General features: G+C 39.2%; 1 protein-coding gene across 18 annotated transcripts in view; it reads right to left on the bottom strand.

Annotated features, from left to right (window-relative positions):
- The window catches only part of LOC145536235 (X-linked retinitis pigmentosa GTPase regulator-like), a 64,528-nt gene that overhangs the window by 14,961 nt on the left and 33,947 nt on the right, over positions 1–15,620 (bottom strand). For 11 of the 18 annotated variants that reach the window (XM_081565204.1, XM_081565202.1, XM_081565212.1 and 8 more), the window contains 3 exons: positions 4,480–4,614; positions 2,993–3,050; positions 1,640–1,728 (listed from right to left, as the gene is read on the bottom strand). In XM_081565204.1, coding sequence (XP_081421330.1) covers positions 1,640–1,728; positions 2,993–3,050; positions 4,480–4,614 — 282 coding nt within the window. The remainder of the gene's footprint in view (positions 1–1,639; positions 1,729–2,992; positions 3,051–4,479; positions 4,615–15,620) is intronic. The other 7 variants (XM_081565213.1, XM_081565207.1, XM_081565205.1 and 4 more) reach the window with 2 other exon arrangements.

Raw genomic sequence — 15,620 nt, 5'->3', positions numbered from 1 at the left:
GTCGTGCGGGCTGGCGGGGCTCCCTACTTGGCTGCTGTTACAGGTGCCTGCCACACAGTGTTCCTTCTGTGGACAATGCTGAAGACCGGAGAGCCTAAAACGTTCCCTAAACTCAACCACCTATAAGCATTTTCATTTGGTCAGAGGTGTGTTTCAGTTTTGTTTTTGTTTTTTTTTTTTCTGCTGCTTTGTTTCACTTTTCCTCTCCTTGAGTTCTCATGTCTCCTGACTCCTTTAGCTTTCATCCTTCTCCCTCATATTTGATTGTCTTTGCCAGACTGTCTCCCTGAGCTCCTTAAAATTGAAAAAAGTTTTCACAGGAAAGCTACGAAGTGTAGTGGTGGACTATCTGTTAAATGTTCTGTTCTACAAGACAGAGAATCTAGAAAGTTCCTAAATCCTGATGCAGTGTTCTAGCAATGCTCATTATGATTCTAAAAAGGATAACAATTCTGAAGTGTCCTTCGAGCCAGGTCAAAGACATCTTTAGGTACAGTAACCCAAACTTGTAAGATACTTTTAGAAAGATAAAAATGGTCATGAAGAAATTTTTAGAAAAAGATAACAATATGGATAGTTGGGCTAAAATAACTGTTCACATCTCTGAAGTAATTCTGAAAGATATTTCAGAGTGGCATATTACCCACAAAGATGACAAAAGATGACTGTTTACTACCTTAAGGATGGCTCCTGGCTTTACCTTCATTCTTTCCTTTTTCTTATCCCCTTACATTTTACAATTCATTGTCAACCAAACGTATTTACTGAGCATTTGCCATATACCAGGAACTGTGATGTGCGCTACTAGAAAGCAAAACAGAAAATAGCTTCTGTCCCCACAGAGCTGAAGGCCAGTGGGGAGATAGAGACATAGAGTAAACAAATATACAAATGACTATGTAATTGCAAACTGTGACAAACAGTAAGAAGTATAAGAAAAAGGGTGCTATGTAAGAGAATAATAATGAGACATAATTTACATAAGTGCTGTTGGTCACAAAAGGTCTCTGTAGAAATGACATTTAAGCTGAGACCTAAGGTTGAATAAGAATTTAACAAAGCTTTTCATTTTTCTTGTTTGCCATGTTTCCTTCTAACACTTCGACCTGGAAATGTGGTCTCTTGATTAAATAAAGTTCTTCTTCAAGTGGAAAGACTAATTTACTTTCAAGAAGAAGAAACGTATCTATCAGACTTGTAAAAACTCCAAAACAAGTATCAGTCAGGAGACACTGAAGTAGCATGTTGTCTTCTAAGAACAATCATCAACTTTTTCATCCATCCTATTTCTTGTCTTACTTAGCCTTACTCTCTTCTAGACTCTCAGGGTATTATACTCTTATAATTAAGCAATAGAGTTCTTTAACATATCTTTTCCTGTATGATAAATCAGTATGCATGGGATGATTGAAAGGAACATGCTATTACATTTTTGCAGAGCAACTTGAATCATAATCTAACGTCCAATAAGTAAATAGGCACGTTAAAAATGTGAAACATCACCTGGAGTTCATCACATGTCCTTGGGCCACCAAAACTCATATTAAGGGAGTTAAATTACGTGGATCATTATATGAAAGTAGAAGAAGCAATTCAATACTTTGGCCTTAACACTAAATGAAAAATTCATTTCACTTACCTTCGATTTTTTTATGTCTTTAGTTGGTGTTGATTCACTATCTTTTGGGATTTCTGAAGAACTACTCTTTGCACGATCACACATATTTCCTACGATAGGATATATTATGAAATGTTTTTTTCTAACTAATGAGAAAAAGAAAAGTCCTGCTGCTTTCTGTGAAATGCTATCAACCATGAATTATGGGGTAATACTAAAGAGGAGCAGACAACTGCATATTTCTTGAAAAGTTAAGGCAAAATTATCAGAATGACCTAACTGATGCTGTAAATGTTTAGATGATCAGGACCCAAATATAGCAAAGATAACTGTAAATGTTAGGGAAGACTTCTGTAAAATATAAAGTACCTTTTAAAATAATAAACTTAGTTGCAATGAAATTATCTGTACCCAAATGGACATGTTATATCTTTTGGTGTTTCAAATTAATCCGTATGTTACCTAGCTGAATAATGATCTTGCAGGTATACTCATGAAGCATGTGCATTCTTGTAATTTTATATCATCAACAGCCTAAATCTTAAATTTAATTTCTTTTTAACATTTTAGGTTATAGGGTGTAGAATACTTAGTGATGACAAATATTTTAACATTTTGCTTACAATAGTCTAAAACTTACTATCTTTCTGCAAAAGTTAGAAGGAAAAAAGTGTTAGGGGAATTATTCCTTCTTCTGCTTAAATTCAGATGAGATATGCACTACTATGGAGGCACTCTGATGTTATGGTGTGGAAAATAATATAGGGCTCATAGAGCAAAAACACCAATGGTTTGGGTGTAGAAACTGCAGGTCTCAAGGGCGGTCACAGTCTCTTTTGTTCTGTGGCACCTGTTCTCTGACACCAGCAGCAAGGCTTGGGAAAGGATTCCTCTGAAACGCCTGTGGTACCATCAAAGACTCAGGTCTAGGCTCTGGGGGAAATAACTGGATGGCCTGCTGTGGCTCTAGGCCAGCATGGACATTGGTGACAGGGTCTGGCAGTGCTCACTAGACATATAAATGGGGATCTGGGACAAATGCCCAACTTCATAGTACTGATTGAAAAAAACAAGTAGTAAAAAGGCTGTTCTAAATCACTTAACGCTGACACATGAGCAGCCATGAGCGATGGGAATATTTCCATGTAAAGAAGCTACGGTGGTGATCAATGAGAACATGTACCACTGTGCCACATATTTCATAGCTTATGAGGGTCATGTGACAATTAAAAGTGTGCAATAGAATACATGTATGTAAGCTATGTGCTTAGTTACAGCACATATATGCATATGTATCTGTAAGTACATATGAACGTAGTATGCTATGCATGTAGCCTTCTTAAAAGTATGTTTTCAAAGTCAATATGCTCACACCTTTTGGATTTTCATTGTATTCATGAATGGCTCGTTCCTCTCGGTTGGCTTTTTCATCCTAGAAACAATATAATAAAAAACATTTGTACTGGGCTAGAAAGCCTAGTCTTGGTTTTAAGCAGAGTTCTAGAGTCGGTCTCCAGCTAATAACATAAACATGTGACAATTACTTCTCTTTGCTGGACTCTTGCCTTAGACAACTGCTAATGTCCTTCATTAGCATAAAACTGTATGATTAACAAGAACTGTATATTCAAGAATTCTACTCAAAGAAGATTCAGGAACATTGATTGGTATATGAATTAGCTCAACATTTTATAATGTCAAATTGGAGTTTAATGAATTCTATGCTAAATAATTTCAGGGACCACCATAACTGGACCTCATAAATATTCCTTATAAAAGAAAATTTTCCCCTTATTCTGAAAGAAAACAATAACTGCTAGAATGTATTTTTCCCTCAGTGAAAGGAGTCTTGGAAAAAGAAGGAAGTAAGGGAGAGAATGATCTCTAGAGCACAATACCATTCCTAAGTTAAAAATACATACCTACAAAATAATACATGTTTTACAAGTACACATTCAAATAAAAGGAAAGCAGGTTGTAATGGTTGTCTATGTTAAGGAAAAGGGGAGTGTGGGGCTCAAAGGGAATCAATTTAAATAAAGAGAGAAGAGCCTCACACAGACAAGTGATGGTAGTGTTTCATTAATGAGATGGCATGATTAACTCAGAGCTCTTTGCAACCGATCTAAAAAATGAAATGAAAATGAATCAATACAGTATCATTCGGTTTGGGTTTCTGAGTTCCTTACCTCTGAAATGAATCCAGAGTAGTGCTAGAAAATGAATGATTTCAAACCTACCACCTGTCTCCTAGCAGGGTCACTCAGGGAAATCTGCCAATTGGAAGAGATGGTTTCGGCATCTCCAGCTCCACTTTCAGGATGACTTTCTTTTCCTCACAGAGGCCTCCTCCCATTCCTCCTATAAGTACTTTCTCCCAGACCACATCTGTGCAGAACCAATCACAACCTCAAACACTGCTGTGAACAACTTTCATTTGTCCATAGCCATGTAAAAAGACACGTGTATGTGTGCACATACACATCCCATTTCTGCCACTAGTACTGGGCTGCTAACGTTGTAATTTTATCATTTCAAGGACCTGGTGCTCAATCTCCTGGATAATTCTCAAGAGTGTACTATACTGGCCTATATTAATTTACTTTCACTCATCTGAAGAACGGAATGCTACCAAGAAGTATGGAAAGAATGCTTGAGGGAAAAAAACGGTGCCTGATACATAAATCTGCCTAAGGTTTGTCCTACAGCACATGAACAAAGTCATTCACAGAAGTATTTCTGTTCTCCATGGAAGTTGGAATCTGCCCTCTGCAGAGACCAGGAGACCTATAAGCTTTTTCTTGAGCAGGATCTCAGGATTTGAGCACATATCATCATACATTTTCAACAGCTGTCAATACCTTTTTAACTGAGTTGTCAGTGTCACTGTGATCATCTTTAGGGACACTTTTATTGTCTCCTGTATCTTTCTTCTTGCCTTCTGTATATTCGTCACTTTCCTCAACCAGGTCTTCATTTTCAGAAAGTTTGTGATGCTGTGACAAAATTGATAATCAAAGAAGAGTCAAAATTTTCTTTTTTAAAAAAATAAGAGATGTGATATTGCTGTCATAAATAATTTATACCATTTCAAAGAACACATAGACTATGAATTCAAATATGAAAGTCAAAGAAGTGAAATACTGAATAATCCATGCCCCATATCAAGTTACTGTATCACCAAGGATTTTATACATGTTAGTTACTCTATTTCAACATTTGCAATGACTAGGGTTCCCAAAGTTCTTTTCCATACCTACGGTAAGGTTAAAATGGAGAAATAAAATGCTTTCTCGGCTGTCTCAAAAGAATGCTTTTAAATATTAGAGAAGTTCAAAAGCTTTCTAGCTACTGTAGCATTCTAACATAATCATAGGTACATACTATGTTCATTTCCCAAAACATAGGGATTTAAAATCACTTCAGAAGTACAATTCACCAGTATCCAAGAGAGAGGTAACTATAATTACTTACATTCTATGAAAAAGATAAAGAGACATAGACAGTTTAAGTGGTTTGCTCTTGGTTATTTGAAGCAGATGGAAAACCAAACAGAGGCAGAACTTTGTCCATCTGGCTCCTGTCCAGTTAATCCAAATTATAAAATAGCCTGTCTATGGATTTGGTAGACTGATAATAAATCCTGTAATGCTTGTTAAAGGCAGAAAATATTAGTTTTACCCTTTATTCTACGTTGATTATATATTTTTGCCATTTCATGTTTTGGGTGGAAAACTGCTTATTTATTGTCATTAAGAGACTTGACTCTTTATCGGACATTTTTACCTACGCTTTTCATTTGTGCACTTCACTAAAGGCACAATGGCCCCTAAAACAGGTGACACAGTAAGTAATCTGTGCCATTCACTCCTTTGAAGAATGTTTTTACAAAGTCCACCTTAGCCATATTTGCCTGAGACCATATAGGTCCTTTATATCCCTTCAACACTGTAACTAGCTGCTCATGGTCACCTTCCTAGTGGCTATTTGGCTAAGGAGAAGCCTGACACCCAACAGAATCTTTATTGGGTGGTTAGAAAAGAATGTCTCTAATAATTAACTTACCTTTTTTTTTCCTGGCAAAAAATATAAATTGTGAGAGTTCAGGCTAGGGAAAGAATGTATTTCACACCTCAGTAACACATATAAGTGGCATCCTCAGGCCAGTAGCACTAAGGGTATGGCCTGATAGCACTCCCACGGAGGACAAGCAATCCAGAAGTGAAGCCTTGAGATTGTAAGAAAGAGTTTCAGAAGTTACTGTGGGAGGGCTTAATTTCGGTTAATCAAGGTCATGAGGTAGTGCACTCAGGAGGGGAATACAGGAGAAGGCAACAGGGTAGAGAGTTACACTGAAGGATGTGCTACATGTTTAGGTTGGGTAGGGTTCATGACAAGGTAGCTACCCTTTACCAAGGACTCCTAAAGCTTTCTTTTCCTTCTGCATGCTTTCCCCTCTAAGTGACTTATATATTATGGCTAGCCAAATGCACATGACAGTAAATAAAATAATCAGAGATCACTTTACCTTGGAAGAGAATGGGAAACAAGATTACTAGAGTTAAGACTTAGGTCTGATAAGTAGATGTGTTCATAAATGTACATTATCTGAAGGCCACCGAGAAAGGAACAGAGCTCTTGAGACAGAGAACTTCAGACTCTGCCCACTTATCTCCCAGAGGGAGGGGCAGTGAGCTGTATCCCATCGAAGTCCTCATTTCTTGGCCAGTTTGGACAATCTAGGACCTGGGTCAATTGTAACTGTGCTAGTCTACTAAGGTATTAATGTAACCATAGGATATCATGCTATTATGAAAAGAAACACGGAGTTTTACCAATTTTAGAAGCAAGACATCTTGCTTTTTTTTTATAATAAACTATTGTGTTGGCCAAAAGGTTCTTTTTTTTTTTTCCATAAGATGGCTCTAGTAGCACTTTGTTGTCTTTAATTTCATGCAAAACAATTTTGTTAGATTGCATTGTGATGGCTGTCATATCAGCATACATTAAAAAAACTTATCAAAATGGGTGAATTTTTGTGTAGCCATTTTGATATTGAAGATGGAAGAAAAAAGCAACATATTATGCTGTATTATTTCAAGAAAGGTAAAAATACACCAAAAATGTAAAAAAAAAAAAGATTTGTGCAGTGTATGGAGAAGTGATTGACCGAATGTGTCAAAAGTGGTTTGTGAAGTTTCATGCTGGAGATTTCTTGCTGGATGATGCTCCCCAGTCAGGCAGACCAGTTGAAGTTGATAGTGATCAAATGGAAACATTGAAAACAATCAATGTTATACCATGCAAGAGATAGCTGACATACTCAAAATAATCAAATCAAGTGTTGAAAATCACTTGCACCCATTTGGTTATGTTCATCGCTTTGATGTTTGGGTTGCACATAAATGGGGGAAAAAAACCTTCTTGACTATATTTCTGCATCCAGTTCTCAATGAAAAAGAAAAACATTCCGTTTTTAAAACAAATTGTAAGCAATTAAAAGTGGATACTGTACAATAATGTGGAATGGAAGAGACCACCAACCACACCAAAGGCTGATTTTCATCCAAAGAAAGTGATGCTGTGTATGTGGTGGGATTGGAAGGGAGCCCTCTATTATGAGCTCCTTCCGGAAAACTGAATGATTAATTCCAACAAGTACTGCTCTCAATTAGACCAACTGAAAGCAGTACTCTACAAAAAGCGTCTGGAATCAGTCAACACAGAACGCATAACCTTCCATCAGGATAGTGGAAGACCACATATTTCTTTGATGACCACACGAGAACTGTTCAGCTTGGCTGGGAAGTTCTGATTCATCCACTGTATTCACCAGACACTGCACCTTCAGATACCCTTTTGGTCTTTACAAAATTCTCTTTAATTTCAATTCCCTAAAAAACTATAAAAAGGCACCTAGAACAGTTTTTTTTTGCTCAAAAAGATACAAAACTTGGGGAAGATGGAATTATTAAGTTGCCTGGAAAATGGCAGAAGGTAGTGGAAGAAAACGGTGAACATGTTGTTCAGTAAAGTTCTTGGTGAAAATGAAAAATGTGTCTTTTATTTATACCTTAAAAACCAAAGGAACTTTTGGGCCAACCCAATACAATTTTACTCATTAACTTTATGTAAATCTATAACAATGAAGAACTGTTGGAACTATATCATTTTCTAAGTTGGAGAAAGCTCTTAGAAAATGCATTTGCGATAGAAATCACATCATCAATTGTAGCATTTTGCACTTAATTAAGCACATTTAAAATTAATCTCTACACATCTGGACAACTACTTTAAGTCACATACAGCACTTACCTTCAAACTGAAACAATTTAGGAGAGATTGGTAGAATACTGTCATTTTATAAAAAGAAAGGATAAAGTTTAAATACATTCTTGTCACTAGAACCACATTAGATGTAAAGAGGTACTCTGGAGTACTCAGGGGAAATCATCTTTGTGCTAGGACCCCAGGGAAGAAGTGACTGGGCCTGGCTCCCACAAAAGAACCCTTGTTTCATTGGTCAGACACAGCAAGGGTACCTGCAGTCTTTGGTCTAGACCAGGGCAATAGTTTTTACATTTCTTAGGGGAAATACTAAGAAACCAAATGTTTCTCAAAAGGTTTCAGTGTCCTTAAGAAATGAATATATTGTATGCTTTAAAAACTAGAGATTGCAATCAGAAGTTGGCCAAGTGGCCACCCTGGAAGGGGTGGCAGATGGGAGGGGATTGAAGAGGTGCTTCTAGGGAGCTGACACTGCTTTTCCCTGATCTGCATGCTGACTATATAGGTGTGTGCAGTTTGTAGAAAATACATTGAACTATATATGCATGAGATATATACTTGCCTATGTATTAATTTCAAAAGAGTTTTTTTAAGTTAAAAAAAGAGTATAACATGTAAAATTTTGCTCTACAATTCTGGATTCATGACTTGCCTCAGTGTCGCAGAGGATAGAAAATATTTTCTAAACAACAAAATAATATACAGCATAGAACTTTATACCTACGTTATCAGGTGGGAAAGTGCATATTTTAAAATCTCAGTTTCAAGGTATTTTTTTTTAGGACAGGAAGAGCTGACATATAAGTGCATGTTTCAACTACACTAGAAATAACTGAGGCTGGAGTGCAGAGTGGGAAGAGCACTAAATACAAAGATCTAAACACTCTTTTCTAAGCCTTGCTCCACCACTCTTGGCCTGAGCAAGGCACCTACTTAATGTCTGTCTATAAAATGGAAAAATGACATTTATCAACACCTATCTAGGAGGGTCTCTATCAAGATGAAAAAGACTGTTTACAGAGAAAATAACATGAGCAAATAAGTATTTGTCTGTAAACAGAAGTGATTTTATGAAGTCTTTTCTATAAAAAGGAAGATAGAATCCCAAGTGTGCATGGAGGATTGTCACAAAACAAGAAGCTTGGACACTTTTTGCCATGCCCCAGATCTTATCAATAGAAAGTAGTTCATTTAAAGTGTACGATTCTCTGTTCCACCCTCTTGTACACACATCCCTTTATTCCCTGCCAGGTGCCTGGCAGCCAGAGCAAGAGAGGGAAGGTCTGTCAGGGAGGCCTCCACTGGGCTATAGGCCTGTGTTGCCACCAGGCATGATACTCTTACACACTCAGGTTTCCCAAGAGAAGCCCACAAAACAGTGTTTTCAATGTAAAATCTGATATTTCAATGTTGGCATCTGATTCAAATGTTTATAAAATCACCATGTATACCAAACAAATCTACAGGCTGGAGTGCACCCACAGGCTGCCAGTTGTGACTCCCCAATTCTTTGCTTCTAATGACACCATAATCTCTAAACTTCCCCTTCTTTCTATGTGCCAATCTGTTACTTCATTGCTAATCCTGTATTTTCAGCAGCAAATACATTACAGTAAGACTCTGAAAAGAGGCCTGAAAAAAGGAATGTAGTCTTATTCTTGTTCTCAGCTTTACTTTATTATTTCCCCCTGTTTTTCCTTAGAAGATTTCTCTTCCTCTTTATCTTAAACAAACACATGATCCATGGTTGTAATTTGTGTGTCTTATTTTTTAACTATTTGATAAAAAAATTAGGATACAGAGGGGACTCTGGTCCCCTGACAGCACTAATATCTAAAATTTTAGGCTGAGGCTAACCATATGAATGCCATCAGCCTTTCATCACGGTTTAAATGCTGAGGGGCGGCATTTGACTCATGTATGGTGTGTAACAGGAGTTTCACTCCACCCCATAGTTAAGGGTTATCATTATTGTAATCTATTTCATTCCCATGGATCTACCTCCATAAGCTAATTTTTGAGGGGTTGCTATGTTGTATTTAAATAAAAGTAAGGTTTACAGGTACATGAAACTAAACTCATGCACATCGGCCAGTGACTTGGAGATCCGTGATGACAGCATTGTACCTAACCTGATGTGATCAGAGAGGATAATTAGAGTGATACAGATTAGCATTTGCTGAGTATCCCTAACATGTGCCATATGTTAACTAACTTAACTATTCAAAGACCCTCCTTCCTTTACTAAAAGAAGGAAGTAAAACTCAGAAAGGTTAAAAAAAAAAAAAAAACTTTTCCAGGTGTCCACTCAGCTAATCAGTAAGGGCTGGGACAGGAACTCAGGCCTATTGGACTATAGAGCCCATGCTCTGAACCAACTCTGCCCAAATAATTTGCAGACTGTAATGGCTGCCCTCAGAGTTGTTTCTTTGTTTTGCTTTTAAAATACTCTTACTGATATTTAAAGCACTGCAGACTTTTTTGTTGATAAGCTCACATCAGTAATATCCTATTCTTATGTATCATCATATATAATAATAGCAAATAAAAATTGAGAATTTTTCACCCCAGAGCTCCAAAGTCTCTGGAATATACATCTCCCTTCTTAAATTGAGAAATATGCCAGCAGAGCTCTTTGATATTTATTTCTCAAAATCTAGTTATGATTCTATGTCTCTGCAAGGCAGACTTCTTGGAGTTCACTCTTTAATGCAACGTGGGTTCTGCCCCAGCCCTGCGGCCCTCCACTGCTCCTTCTTCCTCGGCTTTGGGGACCCCTATCTCCTAGAAAGTGTTCCCACCCTCACTCCTTCTCAGACTTCCCTTTCTCAACCTGCCCTTACCTACTCATGTTTCCCTGAATTCTCTCTGCAGTTCTCTTTTCTTTTCACATTCTGAATGCTGCCTCTCATTCAAATCCACAGTTTTAACTACATGCATAAGCTGGTGATACTTAGCATCTTCCCTGAGTGCCAGACCCAGATGTGGATTTGTCTATTGAACATCTCCTGGATGAAAAAGCCCCAAGCAGTCTCCTCAATTTGCCCCTACTCCTCAGTTCTCAGCCTCCACGCATGGCAGTCTTTCTTCCCAATTCTCCAAGCCAGAAACAGGAAAAGCTTGGCCTTTTCCCTCCCTCCAAGCTCCGTTTCTTTACTAAGCCCTCCAATTCTATCCCTAAATCTCTCGTAATGACACGTTTCCAACTCTCCATCCTACTGTCCTAGTCCAGCCCCACTTCAGTCTCTGCCTGTTCAACTGTAACTGCCTTCTGACTGCTATCGCTGACTCTGGTCCTCTCCCCTTCTATTCCACCCTCCAGCCTGTTGACAGAAGGATGCCACAAAAGCCCAAGTGTGATCAGCTTTACTCCTGTTTAATATCTTTTAGAAACACAGAAGGTCTCATGCCTCTCTACCCAGTCCGAGGGTACTCTAGGCTGCAGTCACACTGAACATCCTCCTGGCTTCCATCGCCCAGCCCACTCTTTGCCCGGATAGGTTTTACTTTTCATGACTCATCTCCCATTTCACTATCACTCCCGGGAAGCCCTTGCCTTGTCTTTCTCGGTGGCGGCTGAAGTGCCACACTTGAAGCACTCTATTCTGCTGATAAATTTTCTGGTCAAACTGTAGAAATAGCTTAGAGTATAAAAACCACGTTCTTCTTATTAATTAAGGGATTTAATGCAGGCAAGCCAGAGATTCATCTTCAAATCTTATTTTTATCATTGGGCAGACAAAACTATCTGCTCAAGAACACAGCGGTATCGGCAAATACAAGGGCACTGTTAAGCAACAGCTCAGGCAGAGTTATAGGAACTCTTTCTCCCTGGTGTTCTTTCAAGACATCTATACCTACCTAAAGTCCCTGATAGGTTGGAGGGCCACAGGAAGTTAACTGAGAGCAGCCCTCACTTCTTGAGATCCACCTGATTTGGGGTAGCTTCTGTCCTCTTTTTGGTGCTTGGTACATAAATATTTGTTGACTGAATAATACGCACCAAACATAAGTGATGTGTCAGGTACGGGGCATATAATATCACATTTAACTTTCACAATGGAAAGAAGGAAAGGACGGAATTACAGCACCTTCCTCCATGGTAGCATTTTATTTTTAAGCTACATGTATACAGTAATAGAAACACAGTACAGAAATCAATGATTTCTATAGTGAAATAATAGAGAACATTTCAATTACACTCACCTGGAGTGCTGCTGGTCCACAGTGGCAGAAGTTTCTGTGGTCCTCCTTTGTATCTTACCTTATTTTTCTGCCCGAGTCCTCATTTGAAACTGTAATTCAATGGATTCTACATACACAACTCACACTTGCCTCAGAAATGATCACTGATAAAGTACAGTAAAAGCCTGATCAACCAGCAGATGTGGACAATCAAGAGGGAACTAGTTACTCCAATCTACTTGGCCAAGTATTAATTCAGGTCTGAAGATGACTAGGCCAATGCTCTTTTAACCAGAGCCCTAGGCCTGCATGAATGACTACTTCTAAAAGAGCACAATTTTTTTGTTCGTTTTTCGCTAGAGAAAGGTGAAGAAAAGGGTAAGAAATGCTGTTTACAAATGGTTATCTCAACTGGTTCAAATACTGAGAGGGACATATTTTAAGAGCATCATTTCAGTATTGAGGGCTGATTATCTCGTGAGTGGAAGATGAATATCAGCCCTTTACCACTGTAACTTGAGCTTAAGAGTTTCTCATCTCCTTGGAGATTTTTCCTCTATGAACTCCACTTCTGTCATCCATCCTATTTAACCCTAAGTCTACTCCTAAAACAACCACGTTTGGCACTAGAATCAACACGACACACACATTTTAATCTAGGTATTAATTCAATTCTAACACGAGTGTGGTAGAACACTGCAATGGCAAACCCACATATTTGGTTAGTTAGTGGAAGTCACCAGAGAGTCTCACAGCTAAAAGAAGATTCACAACTACCTTTAGGAATGTTTCCACTTTCTATCTGAGTCTTTCTCCTCATGGAAAATCAAAGGTGTAAAGAAATCAACTACACAAAATTCACAGGATGTCTACCATCACAATCCTCCTTGATAAAAGGAAAGTATAAGAAATCCATCATGTCTAAGATATTGAAGGGGCTGGGGAAGGAAAGCTATGAAGAAACAAACAAACTGGCTGCATTATATACAATGGAATTACTCTAGTGGAAATCTAGCCTCTCTAAAATTCAATATCTAAAAGTTTCTCTTTTCACAAACAACTACTGACTGGGTACATTTAATTTTTATTTTACTTGAGACATTCCGACAAACAGCAAACAGAGAATTACAGAATACTGAATGAGGAATACATTGAAGGTAAGTAATAGACATTGGGAATGGCAGTACTGGGAGCGAAGGTCTGACAGTACAGTGAAAGCTCAGAAATTATAGGAGATGGAAATACAGAATTACAGAAGACAAAAGATATTAAAGCTGTCATTATTTAAGAGTAAATAACATTTTATAGAAAACTGGATTAATTGTAAAGCATGATTTTTCTTCCTTAAAAATTTTCTTAAGCAAATAACAAACATGTTAGAATGAAAGAATCTAAGAGTTACAAAGGGCTTTAATTATCATACCATCTAACCCATTCTATTTTACAGATAAGGAAACTGAAGCCCAGTGAGTAGCTTTGCCTGGCCAGTAACCACTTAAAAGATTTTCATACTTCTAGAATCTATGTTCATTTTCATTTCATTATATATTCTCTCATTTACCAAACAGTAACTAAAAGAGACCTTAGAGTCTAAACTCTGAACCCAGCTGTCACTTTGTAGATTGTTGCAAAAGGGACACATTAAAGGTAAAAAGCACTACTTTTTAAAAAAATGTGAATTCCTCATTTAGCTTTAAAATAACACCCATTCTTATAAAATTATTCTATATGGTGGGCCAACTGTAGTCACAGACTGAAAAAAACTATGCTAACATAGATAATTATAAGAGATTAGACATTTTTATAACCCTTAAAGATCTGTGCCATTTTTAAAGGGACTTACTTATATACACAAACAATACTTTTATAATATACTCCTTCCTAACACTGTCTTTAGTGAGGAATTAGAATATTAACTATATGCTATGACCTTTTGATATTTTTAGCTATATATTTATAATTTGGGGGGGACACCAAAATATTAGTTTCAGAGAAGCCAAAATTTACCAGTGCCTCAAGTTCTCTTTATGAGTTTATACTGTACCACATGTAAAGTAACCATGACACAAAATCAATGTAATAGAAAGAGTGCCTATTATGCATAAGATGTTAACATTGTTTGGCTGGACATAATCGGGTCAAATTTAAAATCTGTTACTTCAATTCCAAATAATGTGGTAATACATTATTCCAAAATTTTTTGGAACCTGGTGGCCCATTTTCTAAAAGTTGTTTTGACTGCACTGGCATTTTGAACCTCTGTACTTCATGCCCTTCCCCCTTTCCCTCCCTGTTAGCAGTAAACTTTTTTGGATGTGTTCTATCTTTGTCACATTTCCCAGATCCTCTGATTTTGCTCACTTTGGATTCCCTTCCCCCACCCTTTCTTCCCTGCCTTCCACTTTCTTCATTGCCTGTCTCCTGGCACTTTCCCTTCTCTTCCTCATCGTTCTCATCTTCTTCCTTCTCCTCTTCTCTCCCTTTCTCTTTCTCTTTTCTCTTCCCCACTGCCCCCTTCTTCTCTTCCCTTTCCTTGCCTTCCCTCTCTCTCTCCTCCTCTCCTTCTTCCTCCACCCCTTCTTCCCCCTCCTCTTCTCCCTCTCCCTCTAGTCCCAGCCCCTCCCCCTCTTTCTCTCCTTCCTCCTCTTCTCCCTCCTCTTCCTCTCCTTCCCTCTCCTCTCCTTCCGCCTCTCCCTCCTCCTCTCCTTCTCCCTCTTCTAACTCTTCTTCCCCTTCTTCCTCTCCCTCATCCCCTCCCCCTTCCTCCTCTCCTTCCCACTCCTCCCCATCCCCTTCCTCCTCTCCCTCCCCATCTCCTTCCTCCTCTCCCCCCTCTCCTTCCTGTTCCTCCCCATCTCCTTCCTCCTCTCCCTCCCCATCCCCTTCCTCCTCTCCCCCCTCTCCTTCCTGCTCCTCCCCATCCCCTTCCTCCTCTCCCCCCTCTCCTTCCTGGTCCTCACCATCCCCTTCCTCCTCTCCCTCCCCATCCCCTTCCTCCTCTCCCTCCCCATCCCCTTCCTCCTCTCCCTCCCCATCCCCTTCCTCCTCTCCCTCCTCTCCTTCCTGCTCCTCCCCATCCCCTTCCTCCTCTCCCTCCCCATCCTCTTCCTCCTCTCCCTTCTCTCCTTCCTGCTCCTCCCCATTTCCTTCCTCCTCCCCCTCCCCATCTCCTTCCTCCTCTCCTCCCTCTCCTTCCTGTTCCTCCTCATCCCCTTCTTCCTCTCCCTCCCCATCTCCTTCCTCCTCTCCCCCCTCTCCTTCCTGTTCCTCCTCATCCCCTTCTTCCTCTCCCTCCCCATCTCCTTCCTCCTCTCCCCCCTCTCCTTCCTGTTTCTCCTCATCCCCTTCCTCCTCTCCCTCCCTATCCCCTTCCTCCTCTCCCGCCTCTCCTTCCTGTTCCTCACCATCCCTTACCTCCTCTCCCTCCCCATCCCCTTCCTCCTCCCCCTCCCCTTTCTCCTCATCCCCTTCTTCCTCTCCCTCCCCATCTCCTTCCTCCTCTCCCCCCTCTCCTTCCTGTTCCTCCCAA

The sequence above is a fragment of the Giraffa tippelskirchi genome, chromosome X (assembly GCF_054371585.1).
Source record: "Giraffa tippelskirchi isolate mGirTip1 chromosome X, T2T-mGirTip1v1.2.pri, whole genome shotgun sequence".
NCBI classification, from domain to species: Eukaryota; Metazoa; Chordata; class Mammalia; order Artiodactyla; family Giraffidae; genus Giraffa; species Giraffa tippelskirchi.
This window is presented reverse-complemented; position numbering and strand designations above follow the sequence as displayed.